At 37.0% G+C, this 19,344-nt stretch overlaps 1 protein-coding gene and 1 long non-coding RNA gene across 2 annotated transcripts; both read right to left on the reverse strand.

Annotated features, from left to right (window-relative positions):
* Nucleotides 1–509: 509 nt before the first annotated feature.
* LOC109168369 (aspartyl protease family protein At5g10770-like) lies at nt 510–5,911 on the reverse strand. Its single transcript, XM_019317380.1, has 2 exons — nt 5,670–5,911; nt 510–2,005 (listed from the first exon to the last, which is right to left on the reverse strand). Exons 1-2 carry the CDS (start codon nt 5,869–5,871, stop codon nt 729–731), a joined length of 1,479 nt encoding a protein of 492 aa, XP_019172925.1. The 5' UTR covers nt 5,872–5,911; the 3' UTR covers nt 510–728.
* Nucleotides 4,331–4,809, reverse strand: LOC109168371. Its single transcript, XR_002052080.1, has 2 exons — nt 4,662–4,809; nt 4,331–4,615 (listed from the first exon to the last, which is right to left on the reverse strand). It is a non-coding gene; the product is annotated as an uncharacterized LOC109168371 (long non-coding RNA).
* Nucleotides 5,912–19,344: the final 13,433 nt, after the last annotated feature.

The following is a 19,344-nucleotide window of genomic DNA, read 5'->3' on the forward strand; positions in this document are numbered from 1 at the left end:
AAACACTGCTTTCAAGGCTAATTACATCATCGGACCGTTCGGTCGCCGTTACTGAGTCGACCAACGGCTCCTTGGCCATCTAACGGCCCGTTTGACCGAGTCCTCTTGAATGCTTTATTGAGTGTTCCCTCAACGGCTCTTAGACCGACTTGAATGCTACTTACTGACCCCTGGGCCGAGTCTCCTTTCACGCTTGGGCCCAGACCGACTCCTGAACTCGGCCCAGGCCACCATTGGGCTTCCTCTTTTACTAACCTTTATCCTCTATCTTGGGCTCCTTCTCTCTTGGGCCCCTCTCTTGTGGTCCCTTCTTCTTGGGCCCCTCTCTTGTGGGCCCTTCTTCTTGGGCCGGGGTCCTCACCCCATCAGGGTCCACACCCCATCACTTTTGTTTCTCACAAACTACTATAAATCATTTATTGATTCCTCATATTGTCTAATAGTTATGATTTAGCCACTATGAACCAGCACAATAGTAGTGTATGAGAAGAAATGAGCAAGTGTGATAGAAACAAATAGTATGTAAATTCAAATTAAAGATGAAGTAAATGGTATTCTACACATTTACCTTTGGGTTTTTGGTTCTCACACAAACATCCATCAATCACTTTATACTTCTACAAGCTGAAATTCCTTTCTCAGCCTTTGGTTATTTCTATCACACATCTACTAAATTGCATTTCCAATTAAATGCTAAATTTCAAATGTTTTAATGCATAGTTAATTAATTAAGAACAGCCACCAGCCCCAATTCCCAGCTTCCCTCCTGCCACGTCATATACCACCTCGAATGTCTGCTGCTGTATGTTTCCGAAAATGCCCACGTCGCTAGCGTCGCCGTTTCCGGCGAACGCCAAGCAAACTTGCGATGCGCCATTGCCCAGCAGGATTCCGACCAGCGGCAGATCCATTGTCACGCCGCCGTTCAGCACGAAGCTTATCTTGGGTACGCTCACCGTCGTGTATTTGCTGAGATCGTAACACGTGTCCAGTATGGACAACGCTGGCGCCTGCGGGTACTTGCTCATTCCTTGCCGGAAGGCGGATCGGAGCGCGGAGTACGCCGCCGGTGGAAGGCGGGTTATGACGGTGCCGGAGTCGATGATGGTCCCGGAGCTCTTGAAAACCACCGGGCTAATCGAGAGCTGCTTCCCGCCGACGGCGATTGCCTGGACGTCAATGAAGTAGAACGACGCGCCCTGGTCGGTGGCGAACGGCGTGTATTTTACCGGAGCGGCGCCGCCTTTACCGAACGTTAAGTGGCCGTTAGCCCCTCTTTTGGTGGGGAGACAGTAGGAGAAATATTTGCCGTATTTTGCGGCGGTTTGGGAGACTAAAGAGAGCGCGTCGCGGCCGAGCCCGAGAAGTCCGGCGGTTTTCCCAAAAAGCCCCTGGTTGTTCTGCCCGCACCCGAACAGAAAATCTTCAACGGCGTCTGTTGCCGTTAAACTCAAACGGTCTTTGGCGAAAAACCCGACGGAAAAAGAGGAGTCGCCGTACTGAATCCCGTAAACGCAGGTGGAGGAGGAGCAGCCGGGGTTGTTTCCGGTGGCGGAGGTGAGGCCGGAGCAGGCGGCGGCGGAGCAGGATATGTTGGAATATGTGGTGGAGAGCTTGGGGTTGAAGATAGTTTCTTGCTGTGTATAGCAGGTTTTGACGCAGGGCTCGCACTGAGTCCAGGTGAGATCGGAGCCGGTGTCGAAGACGAGGGTGAGGCTCTTCGTGGGGTTGCCGAGGCCGACGGTGACGATGTAGTTGCCGGTGCTGAGGGTGGTGCCGGACTTAGCCGGAACGGCGGCTTTGGAATCCGGGATTTTTTTCTTGCGCCCGACTCCACTCACGGCGTTAAGGTTATCGATCCTGGCAGAGTTGACTCGAGCGTGTATTGAGTTGACTCGCGACTCGTCCTGGTTGAGAATGTCGGTTAGAGTTGGAGTATTGTCCTTGCCTGTTGAGCAGCCGCCATGCTTGTGGACAACCTTCAACGATGCCCCTCGCCTCAAACCTGTATATTCAAATCTTAATTAAATAATAATTATAGGATATAATATCCTATTGTACAATAATAATGTGTTTTTTTCTCATAATTTTTTTTAAAGGTAGTATGGGTTTTATTTTATATTTTGACCCTGTTTGGTAAAAAATTGGTCTATAGGCCAATTTTGGCCTATTTGACCACTATTAATTGTTTGATTTAGTTAAAATATCAGTATAAATGTTTGGTTAATTAGCTTTTGTAACTTCAAAAGGCTAAAATTTAAAAAGCTACTTCAAGCAACTTTTTCAATTAGCTTTTTGAAAAATAAATTATACCAGACAACTATCAGCTAACAGCTAATTTACCAAACACTTTTCTACAATCAGCTAATGTTATTAACTATTTATACTCTCTAATTAACACAATCAGCTAATAGCTAACAGCCATTTTACCAAACAGGACCTTTAAGTATCTATATTCATAACTATTTTTTCAATCTACTGAATCACAAATAGTCAATATCACATTCATTAAAGGCTCAAACTCACAACTTTTTATATGCAAGTCCAACATTTGTATCATTAGACCACAAGGTTGTATTATTGAAAAGAGTTCTACTACATAGACTATCAAAATTATTCTCCCTCATTTATACTCTCTGATGTGACAATTCATGATTGGTTATTTTTATCATTTGAGTCCACAACAAAATGTCTATATCAAAAATATGTGAGAGAAAATACAAGTTGAGAATTTAAAATGGGAATACACCAAGTATTTTTCTGGAAAGCAAAATGTGTAGGTGATTGATGAAGGGAAATTGGAAGACGTAAGATGGTGTCACGCAGGTGTCATAATTTTAATTAATTACTTAATTACCCATGCCCATGGTACATGGATGGCGTACAAGTCATCATATATATGATATATCCTCCCTAAAATCTTAAAAAAGCTAAGATTCCATCATATCATATCCTCAGCTGTGTGGAAACAGACCTAACTTAAAGGCCCTACACCTTAAGCTCACCCATTTTCTCAACTTCTCTCTCATTCCGACAATTACATTAACGTTGTTTAGCTTCATTCTAATTATTAAAACTTTACTTCAAAATAATAAAAAAATACAAAATATCAAACTGTTTTGAATTAGAAATAATAACATCTATTTATTTATTTATTTATTTTTTTTAAAAAAAACATGAAAGAATGCTAAGTTTATTAGGACTTGATCGAAATGAATGATATTACGTACAACAAATTTGATTTATAAACATGTATTGAAGATAAATTAGCTAATTAAAGAGGATTGAAAAATGTAAGTGTGTGGTGCATGGGAAAAGTCGAGATGGCAGCATCAATAATCGTGAGTGGATGTTAATTATGTATTAATGGTATCCGACGTAGCTTGTATTAAACACACCTCACATTTAGATTTCATATTACTAACCCACTTCAACTTCATATTATTGAATCCACCTGTTTATCACTATATATATATATATATATATATATATATATGATAATATTCAAGTGCTTACATCTATTCCCGTGTGAGAGTGTGAGACCATCATAAATGCACAAAAGTTACTATACGAATGCACTAATATTTAAGTGTATATATATATATATGTTCTCATAAGTCTTGTGAGACCCGTCATAAATGCACAAAAGCTACTATACGAATGCACAAATGGTAGCTTGTGTGCATTCATGATGTACGAATTATACTACAATCTATTCTCTGTGCATTCATGTAGTTGTTTTTGTGCATTTTATTAAGTGTCTCACAGCACTTACAGGATGACGGAAAAAGGTGGTATCATTTTATTAATAATATATATATATATATATATATATATATATATATATATATATATATATATATATATATATATATATATATATATATATATATATATATATATATATTTATTTATTTATTTATTTATTTATTTGTGTGCTGTCTTTAGTTTATGTCTACAAGCCAAAACCAAACTTGGCATTCCAAGTAAATTAAGCGTTCAAGGTACAACGTAACATTATTGTTCTGTGTTTTACAATAAACTCTTCTTTTTCTTCAAATAATCCTTTCTTTATTAGAAAAAATGATGAAATAACTTGTATTGGTTTAGTGTGGGGCGTGAAGGAGACAAATGAGTTATTAGAACCCAACAAAATATATTATATTAATACCATTGCGTGTGTACTTAATACATTCAACAAACCCTATTTGGTATAAAACTTGTAATATATAATTGATTTAATTTGACTAATTTCATTCACATAATTGACAAATATTAATAATAATAATAATATTATTATTATTATTATTATAATTATTATTATTAATTATTTGACAATAACAATAATACATATATTATAACGTGTGATGTGCATCTTCACCAAATTCTTTTCACATCATTTCTGTCGTCTACACTTCCATGACAGACTGGAATCGGATATATCCATAGCTAGCTAGTTTATATTAGCCCTTCAAATCTATGGTTAGGTACTTAGATTATTATATATATTATTTAATAAGTGACACATAATTTGACTAATAATTACGTATTAAATTATTGTAATAACTATATTTCTTTTAATATCTATGGGTTAATAATACACCAGTACGTATTCCTACGCTTCAATAATATATAAAAACAATTAATTAATGTATTCTTACTTGAATATTTAGTTGTACGTTTAACACTGGTAAATTACAATAATAAAAAAAAAAATATTGATTATAGTTACGTGTAAAAAAGATACATGCATGCCTTTTCTTAGCGTCGGAACAACAGCAAAAATTCAGAAAATTATATTAATTAAATAAATATTTTAATGATTTCAAAAAAAAAAATAATAAAAAAAATATTTTAATGGTGGGAGGTTGACGCCTTGACGCTGACCTTGTCCTACATCCCCGTGACTGTGAAATAAGAACACCCGTGATTTATGAACCTAATGGACATTTTTATTTTTTATTTTTACTGAAAAAGGTTGAATTTCGTCAATTTAAATGGTTATGCAATCCAAATTTATTGGTATTGTATGACGTGTAAATCTCGATATTTAAAATTCTTAGAAGCAGTTGAGAGTGAAAACTTACATTTGCAGAATTCAAACTCTCGTCCTTTCCCAACTCGACGTATTTCTATTCGTACGAATGGATGCTTTTATTTTTTATTTGTTAATGTGTAATAGTAAAAATTATTGTTAAAAAGAATAAGAAATTCACTGTACTAAATACAAATTAAAGGTATCAAATTCTTACACTTAGCTTTAAAAAGAAAAAAGAAAACATTTGGATAAATTGGGAAAAAAGGTGGAATTTATTCCTGTATATATATTTATATATACTATTGTTGGTGAAAGCCAAAAGTTTGAAAACAAAAAAAGAAGAGGATTATATTCTTCCCCAACACTTTTCGAAAAAGTTGAAATTGTATGAATTATTTTCCCCACTTGCGTGCAGTGCCAACAGCCAATAAATAATTTAAATATTTTATTTTGTAACATATATATAATGCTTTAATTTATTGCATAGTTTTAAAATTATACATACATATTACAAAACTTGAAGAAATTATTAATGGACAGCCTGCGATATATATAATACGAGCTGAGGTTGTAAACTATAATCTTAAATTTAGAAAAAAATTAAAGAAGCTAAGATGATGAGAGTATTGACCTTTTGATGCATGGGTGGTGTGAGGTTGATGGCAATGAGTAGTAGGGAAGAGAGAGGTGAGTGGAACAGTGTGGAAGTGGGTCGACTCGGTGAGTGACTCGGAAGCAATCCCTTTCTCTGCTGAGCAGCTCAGTATGAGGAAGAAGAGAAAAGATGCAAATGAGAGCAAAAAGGTGAAGAGATTTTTAGCAGTAGTGGCCATTACTATGTTGGTGTGTATGCCTATTCCTTTGGCTCTTATTATATAGATATACACAAGTTTAACCTAGCTTCCACGTCACCTCCCACTACTAAGGGAGGACATTAATCTTTTTCTATTTTTTATTATATTTCTTTTTCGGAAAATTGCCATTATATTTTTAAAAAAACATTATTAACCTATAGTTTTGTAGGCACTTCAAGGATTTGATTATACTAAAAAAAATAATCAACAAATTAAAATACGAGAATTTTGATTGAAGTTCTCAGGGATTCTAGGAGTAACCTAAGTTAAGAGTAATAAGATTAGCGTGTTAATGAATTTCAGGTCATTTTAGTACAAAGAATTAGTATTTATTAACATATATCACATAGAGAGCTATATTTTAATGAGGGTTGTACATATAAGTAATAAAGTATGCTATAGCAAAATGGTGGTCGTCTTTGAGCTAGAATTATTAATGAATGTTGTAAGTTGTAACACATTGTCTTGATGTGTTAATTAATGATAATATATAGCATGATTTGTCTTTTTGTGAACACATTCGAAAATTAGGAAATCATGTTGAGATTGATGATAAGAATTTGAGATATGAATTACTCGACCTGATGATTTGTTCATATCTTGATTAACATTTCTAAGCTCGTAATGTGCTTTGAATTGCGTATGTAATAACAAGAGTTAGAGTGGTAATCTTAATAATTACATAGGAGGTAACAAAATTAAATTTATTTTAATTATGGTGAGTCTACTCTGCAAGTTATTATCTAGATTTTAATTTGTTTGAAATGAATGTAGAATATATGATAGCCCACCACATATATAGCTAGGTAGTTTAGTGTGGCCTCCCAATTAATTAAGATGTGAAATTAGCATGTAGAATAATAGGATAGAGTGATAGATACATACCCCAATTCTCTTTCATAATCAATATAATGGATGGGATAATATAATGAATGGTTGAAAATGTTTTTTTATTTTGTTTTTGTTTTTGTTTTTGTTTTAACGCAAGGAAGGACATGAATTCGACAATAACATACAATTGAAAAATATAATGTTTATGAAAACATAAATTCTAACAAACAAAATTAGTTGTTATATGTCAATTAAGGGTGGGGTTGTGAAAACATAATATACAACTGCACAACACTCAACCATTAATTTAAGAGCATTCTCAATATATAGTTAAATTTTGTTGTCAAGTTTTTTCTCTCAAGTGGGACGACAATGAGAGAAAAAATAAAACAAAAATAGAAAAAAGAAAAAAAAAAAAAGAAAAAGCAAGAAAAAAAAAGTGTAGAGCATGAGTAGAGCCCACAAAAATTCTCATTTGCCAGAATTACTAAAAATACTACTCCAGTTCCATTTTATGTGTCAGATTTGATTAACGAGGCTTGACTAAAGTTATTATAATTAAAATTTTCATAATATTAAGTTTAGAATTAGTATGTAACATGTATATATTTAGAAATTACATTAAAAGTACTATTAAACAAAAAAAAATTAAAAATTATTAAAAATGATAATAGAAATAAGAAAAAAGAAAGAGTTGATTTGACCAATGAATAGAAAGTATGACAAATAATAAAATGAAACAGAGGAAGGATTGTGGATACTCTGACAACAAAAATGGGCGTTGCCATTGTTGAGCAAATGTTTGTACTTCCAGCTTAATTAATTGAACACTTATTTTGTATCTAAATGTACTCTAATCCAGGTTGTGCTACAATACTTCAACTAGCTTCTACCACACAGCATTCTTATTAATATTCCATCTACCATCTATTCTAATACCATTATTTTCACTTACTAAACTAATTATTTTAATTTTAGCTTAACAGTACAGCTTTATTTTATTACTCCACCATTTCACTCTCAATATTATTTTACCAGAACAAAAAAAAAAAAAAGTTAAGTTTACCTTTTAAAATAATTTTGAACAAGTAGTAGAGTGATCAATTACAAAGTGTACGTTATTAAACAGTAGTTTAAAGGTTTGAGTACAACAATATAGCATCTTATCACTGAAACGTGATATTAACGACTATACAAGTATAAATAAATAAAGTCGTATATTTATTATTAGCTAGTTATAACTTTTGAAATAGTGATAAATATTTGATTTTAATAATTAGTATAAGAAGATATGACTCGTTTCAATCCATTTTAATTATATATATTGACTAAGCGCCCATAAATTAGTCAATTTTTATACAAATTAGTCAAACAAATTTATGTAAGCGTGTTCAAATTTGTGCGTAAAATATTGTGCGCATTTAAAACCATTACCGATGATATACGAGTAATACGTAACACTTATTATCACGAATTACATGAAAAAAAAAAAAAAAAGAAGTTTAAACCAACTAAAATTTTCGGCAAATTATATTATAATCATGAATAAATGTTCATTTATTTCATTTTAATATATTAAAATTATTTTTTAAGTAATATACAAAATAATAAACTTTCAATATATATAAAATAATTTTTAAAAATAAACATTCAATATATTAAAAATGAAACCTTATTTTAGTGGTTCACATTATATAACGTGAACCATGATCCATAATATAATGATTGAAAATTTTTATCCGTATGGATAGCTCAACTGGTCATAGAAGTAAAACTTTGGAAGAATGATCAGAGATTGAGTCTCACTAGTGGCAGTGTGGGAGCTACCTCTCAAAGTGAGGGGAGTTCCTTGTGCACAGTGAGCCTCTGTGGTTCATGTTCAGTTGAGTTATCACGATTTACGTTCTCCCAAATGTCCTGTCGAATTGGGGTTTAACCTTTTGGAAGAATGATTGAAAATTTTCGATACATTTATTGGATTATCAGTTTAGCATTCACCTCTACCGCTTATCAATCTGTTAATTAAAAGCTGGAATGCATTATGCAAATAATTTATACATTAATGAACTATGGCACATAATTGAAATATTCAGCGGATTCTATCAGCAGACGATGATTCACACATGTTGTATAGATCAGGATAATTAAAAAAAATAGTAGTAGACTTAAAATGTATTTTAGTGTTGCTAACTTTTTATAATGAAATTTGTGTGTGTGAAAAATGAAACTAAAAGATAGATTAGCTCATTCAATAATGTATATTGTAAAATGAAACGATAGTATAATTGAAATGATACTTTAATGTTGCTATAATAACATTAGTGTGTGTGAAAAAATGAAACTAAAATTCGGAGTCATACAATAACATATATTGTGAAATGAACCTGTAGTGTAATTAAAATAATACTTTAATATTATTATAATTAAAATGATACTTTAATGTTGCTATAATAATATTAGTGTGTGTGAAAAATGAAACTAAAATTCAGAGTCATACAATAACATATATTGTGAAATGAACCTGTAGTGTAATTAAAATAATACTTTAATATTATTATAATTAAATAAGCATGTGTGAAAAATGAAACTAAAAAATAGAGCTCATGCAATAATAGATCATTGTTGCGCATGGAAATATGAAACCAATACTTTAGAAAGTCTTTCATCTTTTAATCTTGGAATAAGGTTCAAATTGGCCACTGAAGGTAACATGAAAATGCAATTAGGTCACTAAACGAAAAAAAAAAGAAAAAAAAAAGAGTGCAATTAGGCCACTGAACGCTCCAAATGTATGTATACCTAATAGCAGGTTACTATCAATTTCAGCAGGTTACCGGCTTACGTAGCAGTTGAGTTGGCATTTTTAATAATTATTTATAAATTTTAATAATAAATTTAAAAACAATTAAAAATAAATTAAAAAAAAAACGACGAGGTGGCCGCCGGCCACCCTTCCCCCCTCTCCGTTATTTATTTATTTATTTATAAAATTTATTAAATATTATTAAAAATGTCAACTCAGTTATCACGTAAGCAGGTAACTTCCTGAAATTGATGATAACCTGCTATCAGGTGAAATTGCATACAATTGGAGTGTTCAATGACCTAATTATATTTTTTGAAGTGTTCAGTGGCCTAATTGAACCTTTTTTTTTTTTTTCGTTCAGTGGCCTAATTACATTTTCAGATTACATTTAGTAGTCAATTTGAACCTTATTCCTTTTAATCTTTAAGAATTATGACCCAGAATAATAGAATAGAGTTGTATATTTCCTTTCCTGTATGTTGCTGATATAGGTTGGAAGTAAACTTAAAAAAAAAAAAAAAAAAATCACTACCCATTCATTTAATTTATTGCTTAAATCACTCCAACTATTATCTAAGAGCAAATTCAAGAGTGTACTTTTGATGGTTTTTCTAACATTTAACCAAAAAAAAAAAAACAAAAAAAAAAAACAAAAAAACAAAGCATACTCATTCACGTAAGCGTTGGGCAAACCTGTCGTGTCCAGCAAGTGCGTGTACTACACGCGCTAGTTGAACGTGTAACAAGAATTAGTTTTTTTTAAAAAAAAAAACTTTTCGTATTTCTTTCTCCCCTTCAGCGAAAATTTCAATTTTGGTCATATGACTATAGGGGCTTTGTTAATTTCAGCACCTAACTTTCAAAAGTGTCAATTTAGTACCTTGAGTATGTAATTTTTGTCAATTTTGGTCACTCCGGTCAAATTGCCGGCCTAATTTCGCCGGAAAATTTTAATCGTTGGAATAATGTGGGTATTTTAGTCATTTCACATCTCTTTAATTCTTCTCCGATGATTCTACCATGTTTCAGTTGTTTCCGGCGAGTTCTCCTGACTTCGAAAGTACAGGCGAAGCGGCTCAACGCCACTTTTAACGGAATCAATGACCAAAGCATTTTGATTGGTAGCCTCCTTAGACCAGGCACCACCGACGTTGGGGGAACCATCGTGGAAGACCAAATCGAAGGTTCTGCAGCCATTCTAGCATTTTCTTCCGGCCAATGGAGGTGTCGACGAACGTGGAGAGCGCGAGTTTGCCGACCAGGCAACCGTAGAAGTACGAGGTGGCCGGCAGGTCGGTGATATTAGCCCCGGCGCACTCCAAGGACCACAGAGGTGTTCGGCGGACTTCGTGCGGCCGGCCAATGCTATTTCACTCGTCGGAGAAGAAAGAGATGTCGTCCTCACCGTGCCTGCCGTCCTCACCGCGGTCTTGTTAATCCTTGTCTTTGGTCGAGAAGAAAGGAAAAATGATAAAATGACTAAAATACCCTCATTATTTTACCTATTTTTAATTTTAGGCGAAATTTGACCGATGTGACCAAAATTGACAAAAATTACATACTCAAGGTACTAAATTGACATTTTTAAAAGTTTAGTGCTGAAATTAACAAAGTCTCTATAATTATAGGACCAAAATTGAACTTTTTTCTCCCCCTTCTATTCTACATGACTTCTATAAACTTGTGAAAACACCGGCACTGATGGGTTGCTGTAAAACAAGGTAAAAGACAAGAGTGTGAACTGGAAACAGCGTACGTCGTCGACTTTGAACTTAGTCAAATTTAGTCTGTACGATAATGGAAAACGCGAAATTGACCCATTCAACACGACGTATGTCCAAGGCTACCTGCTGGTCCGGTGCTGGCTGGCTTAGTGTTACGCCGTAAATAGCGCAACATACCAACAAATTTCCGTTGGTAATTTTTCATACAAAAAAACATTCTTATTTTCCTCACCACTCAAACAACCATATTGCATGTGCCACATTGCTGTCTCAAAACAAAACCATCATTTTAACCATAGTAATTACATGTTCAACATTGCTATCTCAAAATAAAATCGTCAACTACACTGCACTAAAGAACAACGAAAGAAACAAATCCAACAAAAGCACACATACTCATTTGTAGTATTTATAAGATAAAATTTATATTTAACTTGATAGACTACATTATATTTGGTATTTACTACACCGTATAAAAGGTTGGTCTAAATAGCAATTTATATATCATTAAATTAAAGTATTATGAATTTACATGTTTTAAGCAACTCCCAAGTCCCAACAAGTGGGGAACTGGCTCACTAAAGGCCCGGAGCGAATTAGACCATGCGCCAACATTGTGGAGATGTGCAAGGAGTAGATCAACAAGAAGTGGGATATTATGATTAATCATGCGTCCCGCGAGCTTAATGAGGTGGCGGACTGGATAGCTAAGGTTGCTCCTGGGAGGAAGTGTGACTGGATTGAATTATATTTCATGCTCCCCGAAAAACATATATAAGAGAAATTCTTGTTAAAGGTAGAGTCATGATGGCCTATCAAATAGATAGTCTTTAGATTTTCTGGGTTACCCCCACCCCTTCTAATAAAATTAAAGTATTATGAATAAAAATATGGTATGGATTTAAATGTACCTCTTATAATTAGGGTATATTCAAGATACTTCGTGGTCTAATAAAAAAAAATGTTTCCATTTTGAAAAAGAAAAGTTGGACATAAAATATGGAATAGAGGATGTGGATCGGATGGAGTGAGAATGATGGGATTGAAATTGGGACCAATTCAAGGAAAGGTATAGAGTTGGGGTGGTTGGTCATGTAGGTCAAAATCAAGGAATGGGAAATTGCATAGGATAATCACGGGATGCATGGTGTTAACTCCTTCTTATGTTACATATAAAATTTTATTTTAACGAAAAATGTTAAAATAAATCATCCAATTATCGATAAAAAAAAAACTAGTAATTAAAATTTTAAAAAAATTAATTAGATACTCAAAATCATCAAAACTACCCCCATAACTATCATCAGATCACTTAGTATACCGAAATGTGGCATGGCCACACGTGATGTAGGACAAGAAAAACAAAATGTTAAAACATGACAACATAAATTTCTAAAGTTTGTGAGTTATTATCTTGTATAATCCTATTCTCTCTAGGGTTTCTAGAGTTTTTCCTTCGTATCTACTAGGGTTTTGCCTAGGGTTCTGTTTTTGCTGAGTTTTTCGACGCCACTAGCGACGCAATCTGCACAGTACACAACGACGGTGTGGATGATGGAGCAGCAGCCGAACGTCGAAGCCGAGGAGGAGTTGGTGGAGGGATATGCGGGGATTTCTTTGCATGATGAGGAGGATATGTTGGTTTCGGCAGGGGGGGGGGGGGGGGTGTTGCGCCGGAGGTGGGGATGGGGCGCCAAACATGGGTGCTGGTCGGAAAATTTTTGACGCGTAAGATGGTGAAACTCGAGTTCATGCGGGAGGTTTTAGCCTCTGTGTGGCAGCCTGTGTGTGGTGTGCAGGTCTCAGAATTGCAGCCGAATCTGTTTATGTTTGTTTTCTATCATCAGACAGATTTGCAATGTGTGTTGGACGAGGGGCCATGGTTGTTCGATAACCATACCTTGGTGTGCAGGCCGGTGGAGGATGGGATTTTGCCGATGGATGTGGTGCTGGACAGTGTTGATATGTGGGTCCAGGTTTACGGACTCCCGATGGGATATACATCTATGGTCATACAAGAGCAGGTTGGTAATTTCCTGGGCGGGTATGTGAAGGGGGATGAGAGGTTTGATGACCGGCCGTGGAAGGCGTTTTATCGGATTCATGTTAGTATTCCGGTAGCGAAACCTTTAAGGCGAAGGATGAAGTTTGCTAAACGGGATAAGTTTTGGTGTTGGGTGAGTTTTAAGTATGAAAGATTGCACACCTTTTGTTTCTTTTGTGGTCTGTTAGGCCATTCGTACAAATTCTGTTTACAAGCGCGTAATTCAACTCTTACGGTGGATCAATATCCGTATGGGGTTGAGATGAAGGCGGGATTGCCGCGGGGGCCAAGGGCGGTTGTCCACTCTTGGTTGGTGCCTGTGGGGGGAAAGAGGGAGGAGGTGGTGGAGGGAGGGAGAATCCCGTGTGTTACGGGTAAGGAGGTCGGGTTGGGGGCTGTTCCGGGGGGACAGTCGGTGGTAGGGGAGGGGGTGACGTGTGGTCCAAAAAGGCGGAGGGAGGAGGAGCGGGATGGTGAGGGGGCTAAGGAGGGAGTTGGAGTGGATGTGGCAATGATAGATATTTCAAAAAACTTGTTCATGGCGGGTTCTGGTTCCCAGACCCGCCCGTCATTATGAGTACCTTGAGCTGGAACTGTTGTGGCTTGGGTGATCCACGAACAGTTCAGGAAGTGCTGGATATGGCATCCAGGAAGAAGCCCGATTTTATTTTTTTAATGGAAACGAAAGTTGATTGGGATCATGCAGAGCGGTTACGGGTGAAGTTGGGTTTTCAGGGGTTGTTCTATGTGGATAATAGGGGTTTGAGTGGAGGTTTGGCCCTACTGTGGAGAACGAATGATACGGTGAGCCTGTTAAGTTACTCGAAAAATCATGTTGACGTAGTGGTATAGGTTGATGGTTTTGCGCCCTGGAGGATGACGTGCTTCTACGGATTCCCGGATCGTGGTGATAGGGAGGAGTCATGGAACCTTTTAAGACACTTAAGATCTCGCTCTACGTTGCCTTGGGTGGTCTTGGGGGATTTCAATGACTTGCTCTTTCAGTATGAGAAGAGGGGATGTTGTAGGCACCCTGAATCGCTGTTGAGAGGTTTTGGTGAAACTCTAGAGGACTGTGGCTTGATTCAGATTCCTATGATCGGGTACCAGTTTACCTGGGAGAAGGGGGAATGTACGGAGAATTGGGTGGAGGAGAAGTTGGATAGGGTGGTGGCAAGTGATGAGTGGCGGGCGATGGTAGAAGGGGCACGGGTCTATAATGTACTGACGAGGAGATCGGACCATTCGGCCCTTTACCTGGACGTTCGGCCAGGTGTGGGAACCCGGGTTGGCCCGCGGCATTTCCGGTTTGAGATGGCCTGGTTGCTAGATGAGGGTTGTAGGGAGGTGGTGGAGGAGGCATGGGGATATGTGGTAGAGGATTTGCAGGCCTGTTTGGAGACATGTGGTATGAAGCTCTAGAGGTGGGGGGGGGGGGGGGGGGGGGGGGGTGATCGTTTCCACAAGTTTGGGGAGCGGATCGCTACCCTCAAGAAACAACAGATGAAATGTCGGGGTTGCATGAGCCCCCAGGCGTTGGCCGAGTTTCGCCGACTGGAAACTGAACTAGTAAGGCTTGAGAAGCAGGAGGATGTATTCTGGAGGCAGAGAGCTAAGCAACATTGGCTTCGCGGGGCGGATGCAAATACACGTTTCTATCACAGGTATGCCTCTGCCCGTAAACATAAGAATACTATTTTACGCCTTAAGGATGAGTTGGGTGGTTGGGTAGATGGGGATGCTGTGAAACCAATCATAATGAATTATTTTAATGACATTTTTACTGCTAATCCGGATGTGAATGATGGGACGGATTTTTTTGCCAATATCCCCACTCGTGTAACTCAGTCCCATAATGAATGGCTGAATCGGCCTTATGATCCGGGAGAAGTTAGGGATGCTTTATTTGCTATGTTCCCAGATAAGGTTCCGGGTCCGGATGGAATGAATCCGGGCTTTTATCAAAAGTTTTGGGATATTTTAGGGACAGATGTAACTGATTGTGTGCTGGAATGTTTAAATACTGGGTCTTTGCAAGTTGGTCTTAATGAGTCGAATATTGTGCTTATTCCAAAAACGCAGTCCCCTGAGGTGGTGACTGATCTCCGCCCGATTGCCCTGAGTAATGTTGTTTATAAGATAATTGCAAAAGTTATTGCTAATCGTATGAAGCCTCTGTTGGGTGAGGTTATTTCTGTTTCGCAGAGTGCGTTTATCCCTGGCAGGTTGATAACGGATAATATATTGGTTGCTGCCGAGGTAGGCCATTTCCTGAACAGAAAGCAGTTGGGTAAGGTGGGATGGGGAGCTCTGAAGTTGGATATGGCGAAGGCCTACGATAAGATGGAGTGGACGTTTTTGAGAAAGATGATGTTGGCTTTAGGCTTCTAGGTGGGGTGGGTAAATCTAATTATGGAATGTGTTACTACAGTATCGTATAATGTTATGATTAATGGTGTGTCTGGAGGTCAGATAACCCCGTCTCGTGGGCTCCGTCAGGGGGATCTTTTGTCCCCATATTTGTTTATTATCTGTGCAGAGGGGTTATCTTTGCTATTACAGCAGGCTCAGGATAGGGGAGTCGTGCATGGATTGAGAGTGGCGAGAGGGGCTCCTGCTCTGTCACATCTCTTTTTTGCGGATGACAGTCTCTTGTTTTTTAAGGCGAATGTTGGGGAGGCACAGGCAATTAAGTGGTGTCTTTCATTTTATGAGGAGCTATCCGGTCAGACCATTAACTATCATAAATCAAATATTTGTTTAGTAGGAACACTCAGCAAGCAGAAAGGGACATGGTGTCTGCGGTTTTTGGGGTTCATCAAGCGGTAAACTTTGGAAAATATTTAGGGTTACCGGCTTTTGTGGGGAGGAATAAGCGTGCGGTGTTTGCATATGTGGAGGATAAGGTGAGGCAGAGGATTGGTTCCTGGAATAAGAAGCTTTTGTCTCGGGCAGGGAAAGAAATTTTGTTGAAATCTGTTGCGCAGGCAATGCCTACGTTTACTATGAGTGTGTTCCTATTGCCTGACTCGTTGTGCACGAACCTGGAGCGTGTAATGAATAGATTCTGGTGGCGCAATGGAAGGGATGGGGGAGGGATTCATTGGCTTGCCTGGGATAAAATGAGTATACCAAAGAAATATGGGGGATTGGGCTTTAAAGATTTGAGAGCTTTCAATGTAGCTATGTTGGGCAAGCAGGGCTGGAGGTTTCTGACTAACCCCCAATCTTTGGTGGCAAAAGTATATAAAGCCAGGTACTACCCAAATACAAATTTTTTGAATGCCTCAGTTGGAAATAACCCGAGCTATTGTTGGAGGAGTATAATAGCTGCCCAGGGACTTATTGTTCGTAATATCAGGCGGAGAATTGGAAATGGTGACTCCACTTTGGTTTGGGGTGATCCGTGGTTATTGGGTGATTCAGAGCCAAGGATTGTGTCGGAGAAACCTCCTCATTTCGGGGAAGTTAAAGTCTCTGGATTAATAGATCTAGCATCCTCTACCTGGGACATTCCGTTGCTAAATGAGCTGTTTTCGGCTGTGGAGGTTGAGCGAATTGCTGCGATACCAATTAGCCCTGCCTATGATGATATGTGGTATTGGCATGGGGACCCAAAAGGAGTTTATATAGTAAAAGCCGCGTACCATGAATTAATGGGAACCGTTATTGTACCCCCCCGGTGTTTTTACATCTTGGAATAAAATTTGGAACCTGAAGGCACCCCCTAAGTGGAAGGTTTTCTTGTGGAGAGCGGTGAGGGGAGTGCTTCCCACCACTATGAACTTATATAGTAGAAGGATAGAAGTCCCATTAGCATGCCCTTTGTGTGCTCTTTGTTCTGAAAATATTTTACATTCTTTGGTACAATGTGATTATTCTAAATGTGTGTGGAATATTTCGGGCTTTAATGTGCAGAGTACGGTGGGTGATGATTTTGGTGTATGGCTCGATTTGGTATTGCAAAATGTTGATGAGGATCAATTTACTGCTATGGTGGCCATTATGTACCATATTTGGTTGCGTACGACATTATATTGCAAAGCGCGGATGGGAGTTTTATTGCAGCCAAAAACGGCCCTTTGCCGTTATGTCAAGGACCCTTTATGGCGGAGGCCTACGCATGTAAGGAGGCCCTTTCCTGGCTTAGAGATCGTGGGGGTCACGGAAGTGGTGCTTCGGTCAGATTGTTCGAACTTGTGCCACGCTCTCAGTAATTCAGTGACGGAGATTCGCACTTATGATGGTTTAGCTGTTTCAGCATGTCGAGACTTGATGAATTTATTAGTTTCTTGTTCTGTTATTTATATTTCTCGTACTTTAAATGTTTTAGCTCATTCGTTAGATCAGTCAGCCTCATTACAGGCATACTCTTCGGTGTGGGAGGATGATCCCCCTACTTTTGTTTCAGATTTGATCGATTAATATATGCAGCAGTTTACTTTCAAAAAAAATTTCTAAAAAAAAAACCAAAACAAAACAAATGTAGGAAACTTCATATATTCCGCCAAAAAATTGGATACAAAATCTGCTTAAATAGTTGTCTAAGAGAAAATAAGGAAATGGACAAAATTAAACGTGCATAAGAAAGGTAAATAACATAAATAAAAATTACATATATTAAAGGAAAATACTTTATTATCAAGTGGCTTGTGGTTTATTGGTACCCGGTTGCTCTTCTACGTGAGTAGGGCTGTTAACGAACCGAACATAAACGAACGGAGGCTGTTCGTGGAGGCTGTTCGTGTTCGTTTGTTAAGGAATTTGGAGTGTTCGTGTTCGTGTTCGTTTGTTAAGGTTTTTGAAAATCCTGTTCGTGTTTGTTTGTTAAGCGTTCGTTTGTGTTCATTAACGTTCGCGAACACGTTCACGAACGTGTTCGTTAACGTTAACAAACATGTTCGCGAGCGTGTTTGTTAATGTTCGTGAACACGTTCGTAAACGTGTTCGTTAACGTTAACAAACACGTTCACAAACATGTTCATTAACAAGCACGTTCACAAACATATTTATTTACGTTCATGAACACTTAATAAACAAACACATGCACATGTTCATGATCACAATTCGTTCGTGAACAATAAATAATTTACGTTCACGAACAATAATCAAACAAACAACACAACTACATAACTAATATAATATAATATAATATAATATAATATATATGTTTGTGAACATGTTCGCGAACATTATTAAACGAACACAAACGAGCTTGTTCACGATCTCTTAGCAAACGAGCTTAGAACTGTTCAAGCTCTGTTCGTTTATTAACCGAGCTCTAAATTTTGTTTGTTAATGTTCGTTTATCTTAACAAACGAACATAAACGAACGCTTACCGAACATGAACACGAGTAGTTTGCCGAAAGCTCTGTTCGCTAACACCACTATACGTGAGGTGAAAGGTTCAAATCTCATTTGAGGCAAATAGTGTGTATATAGGGTATCCCCTTCTTTATAATAATATAATAAAAAAAAAAGGAAAATGCTTTATTAAATATATAATAATCAAAGAGGGCTCAATTTTCCAGCTATTTCGGCCTCCAAATTGCATCAATTTGTTCATCTTCTTAAGGCTTATCGGATCACATACTTGTACTCCAAACCATGTCCCCGCCAATCTTTGATTGTTATGTCATGGATCAGGTCCATCTTGCATTGTGGATTGTAGTTCAAAAATTATGTAATTGATATATTCTGTATATTGAAAGCACATAACATGTTAATTACAGACATATAAAATGATAATTACAAACACATAAATGGTTATCTGCAAACACAAAATATGTCTAACAATTTGTGTCTATAATTACAATTTTATGTGTCTATAGTTAACATGTTATGTTCCTTCAATTTATTTACAGGTACATAAGCGGTTATTTGCAGGATACAAAAGATGCCAACTGCAAGACATATAATGTGAAGATTATTTTAGATTAAAGTCCATAACGTAAGGTAGATGATATAATTTGCCACCAATCATCATTATTACATGGAACATGATCCACACAGCTGTGTGGACGATAAATAAAAAATACATTTTTAA

The sequence above is a fragment of the Ipomoea nil genome, unplaced genomic scaffold (genome assembly GCF_001879475.1).
Source record: "Ipomoea nil cultivar Tokyo-kokei standard unplaced genomic scaffold, Asagao_1.1 scaffold3197, whole genome shotgun sequence".
NCBI classification, from domain to species: Eukaryota; Viridiplantae; Streptophyta; class Magnoliopsida; order Solanales; family Convolvulaceae; genus Ipomoea; species Ipomoea nil.

What these genes read in the sequence shown, in the direction of transcription:
- LOC109168369 (XM_019317380.1), bottom strand. Translation starts at nt 5,871, where the DNA reads ATGGCCACTACTGCTAAAAATCTCTTCACCTTTTTGCTCTCATTTGCA. An exon ending in CACCACCCATGCATCAAAAG is followed by an intron (nt 2,006 to 5,669) that starts GTCAATACTCTC and finishes TTGAATATACAG; the next exon opens with GTTTGAGGCGAGGGGCATCG.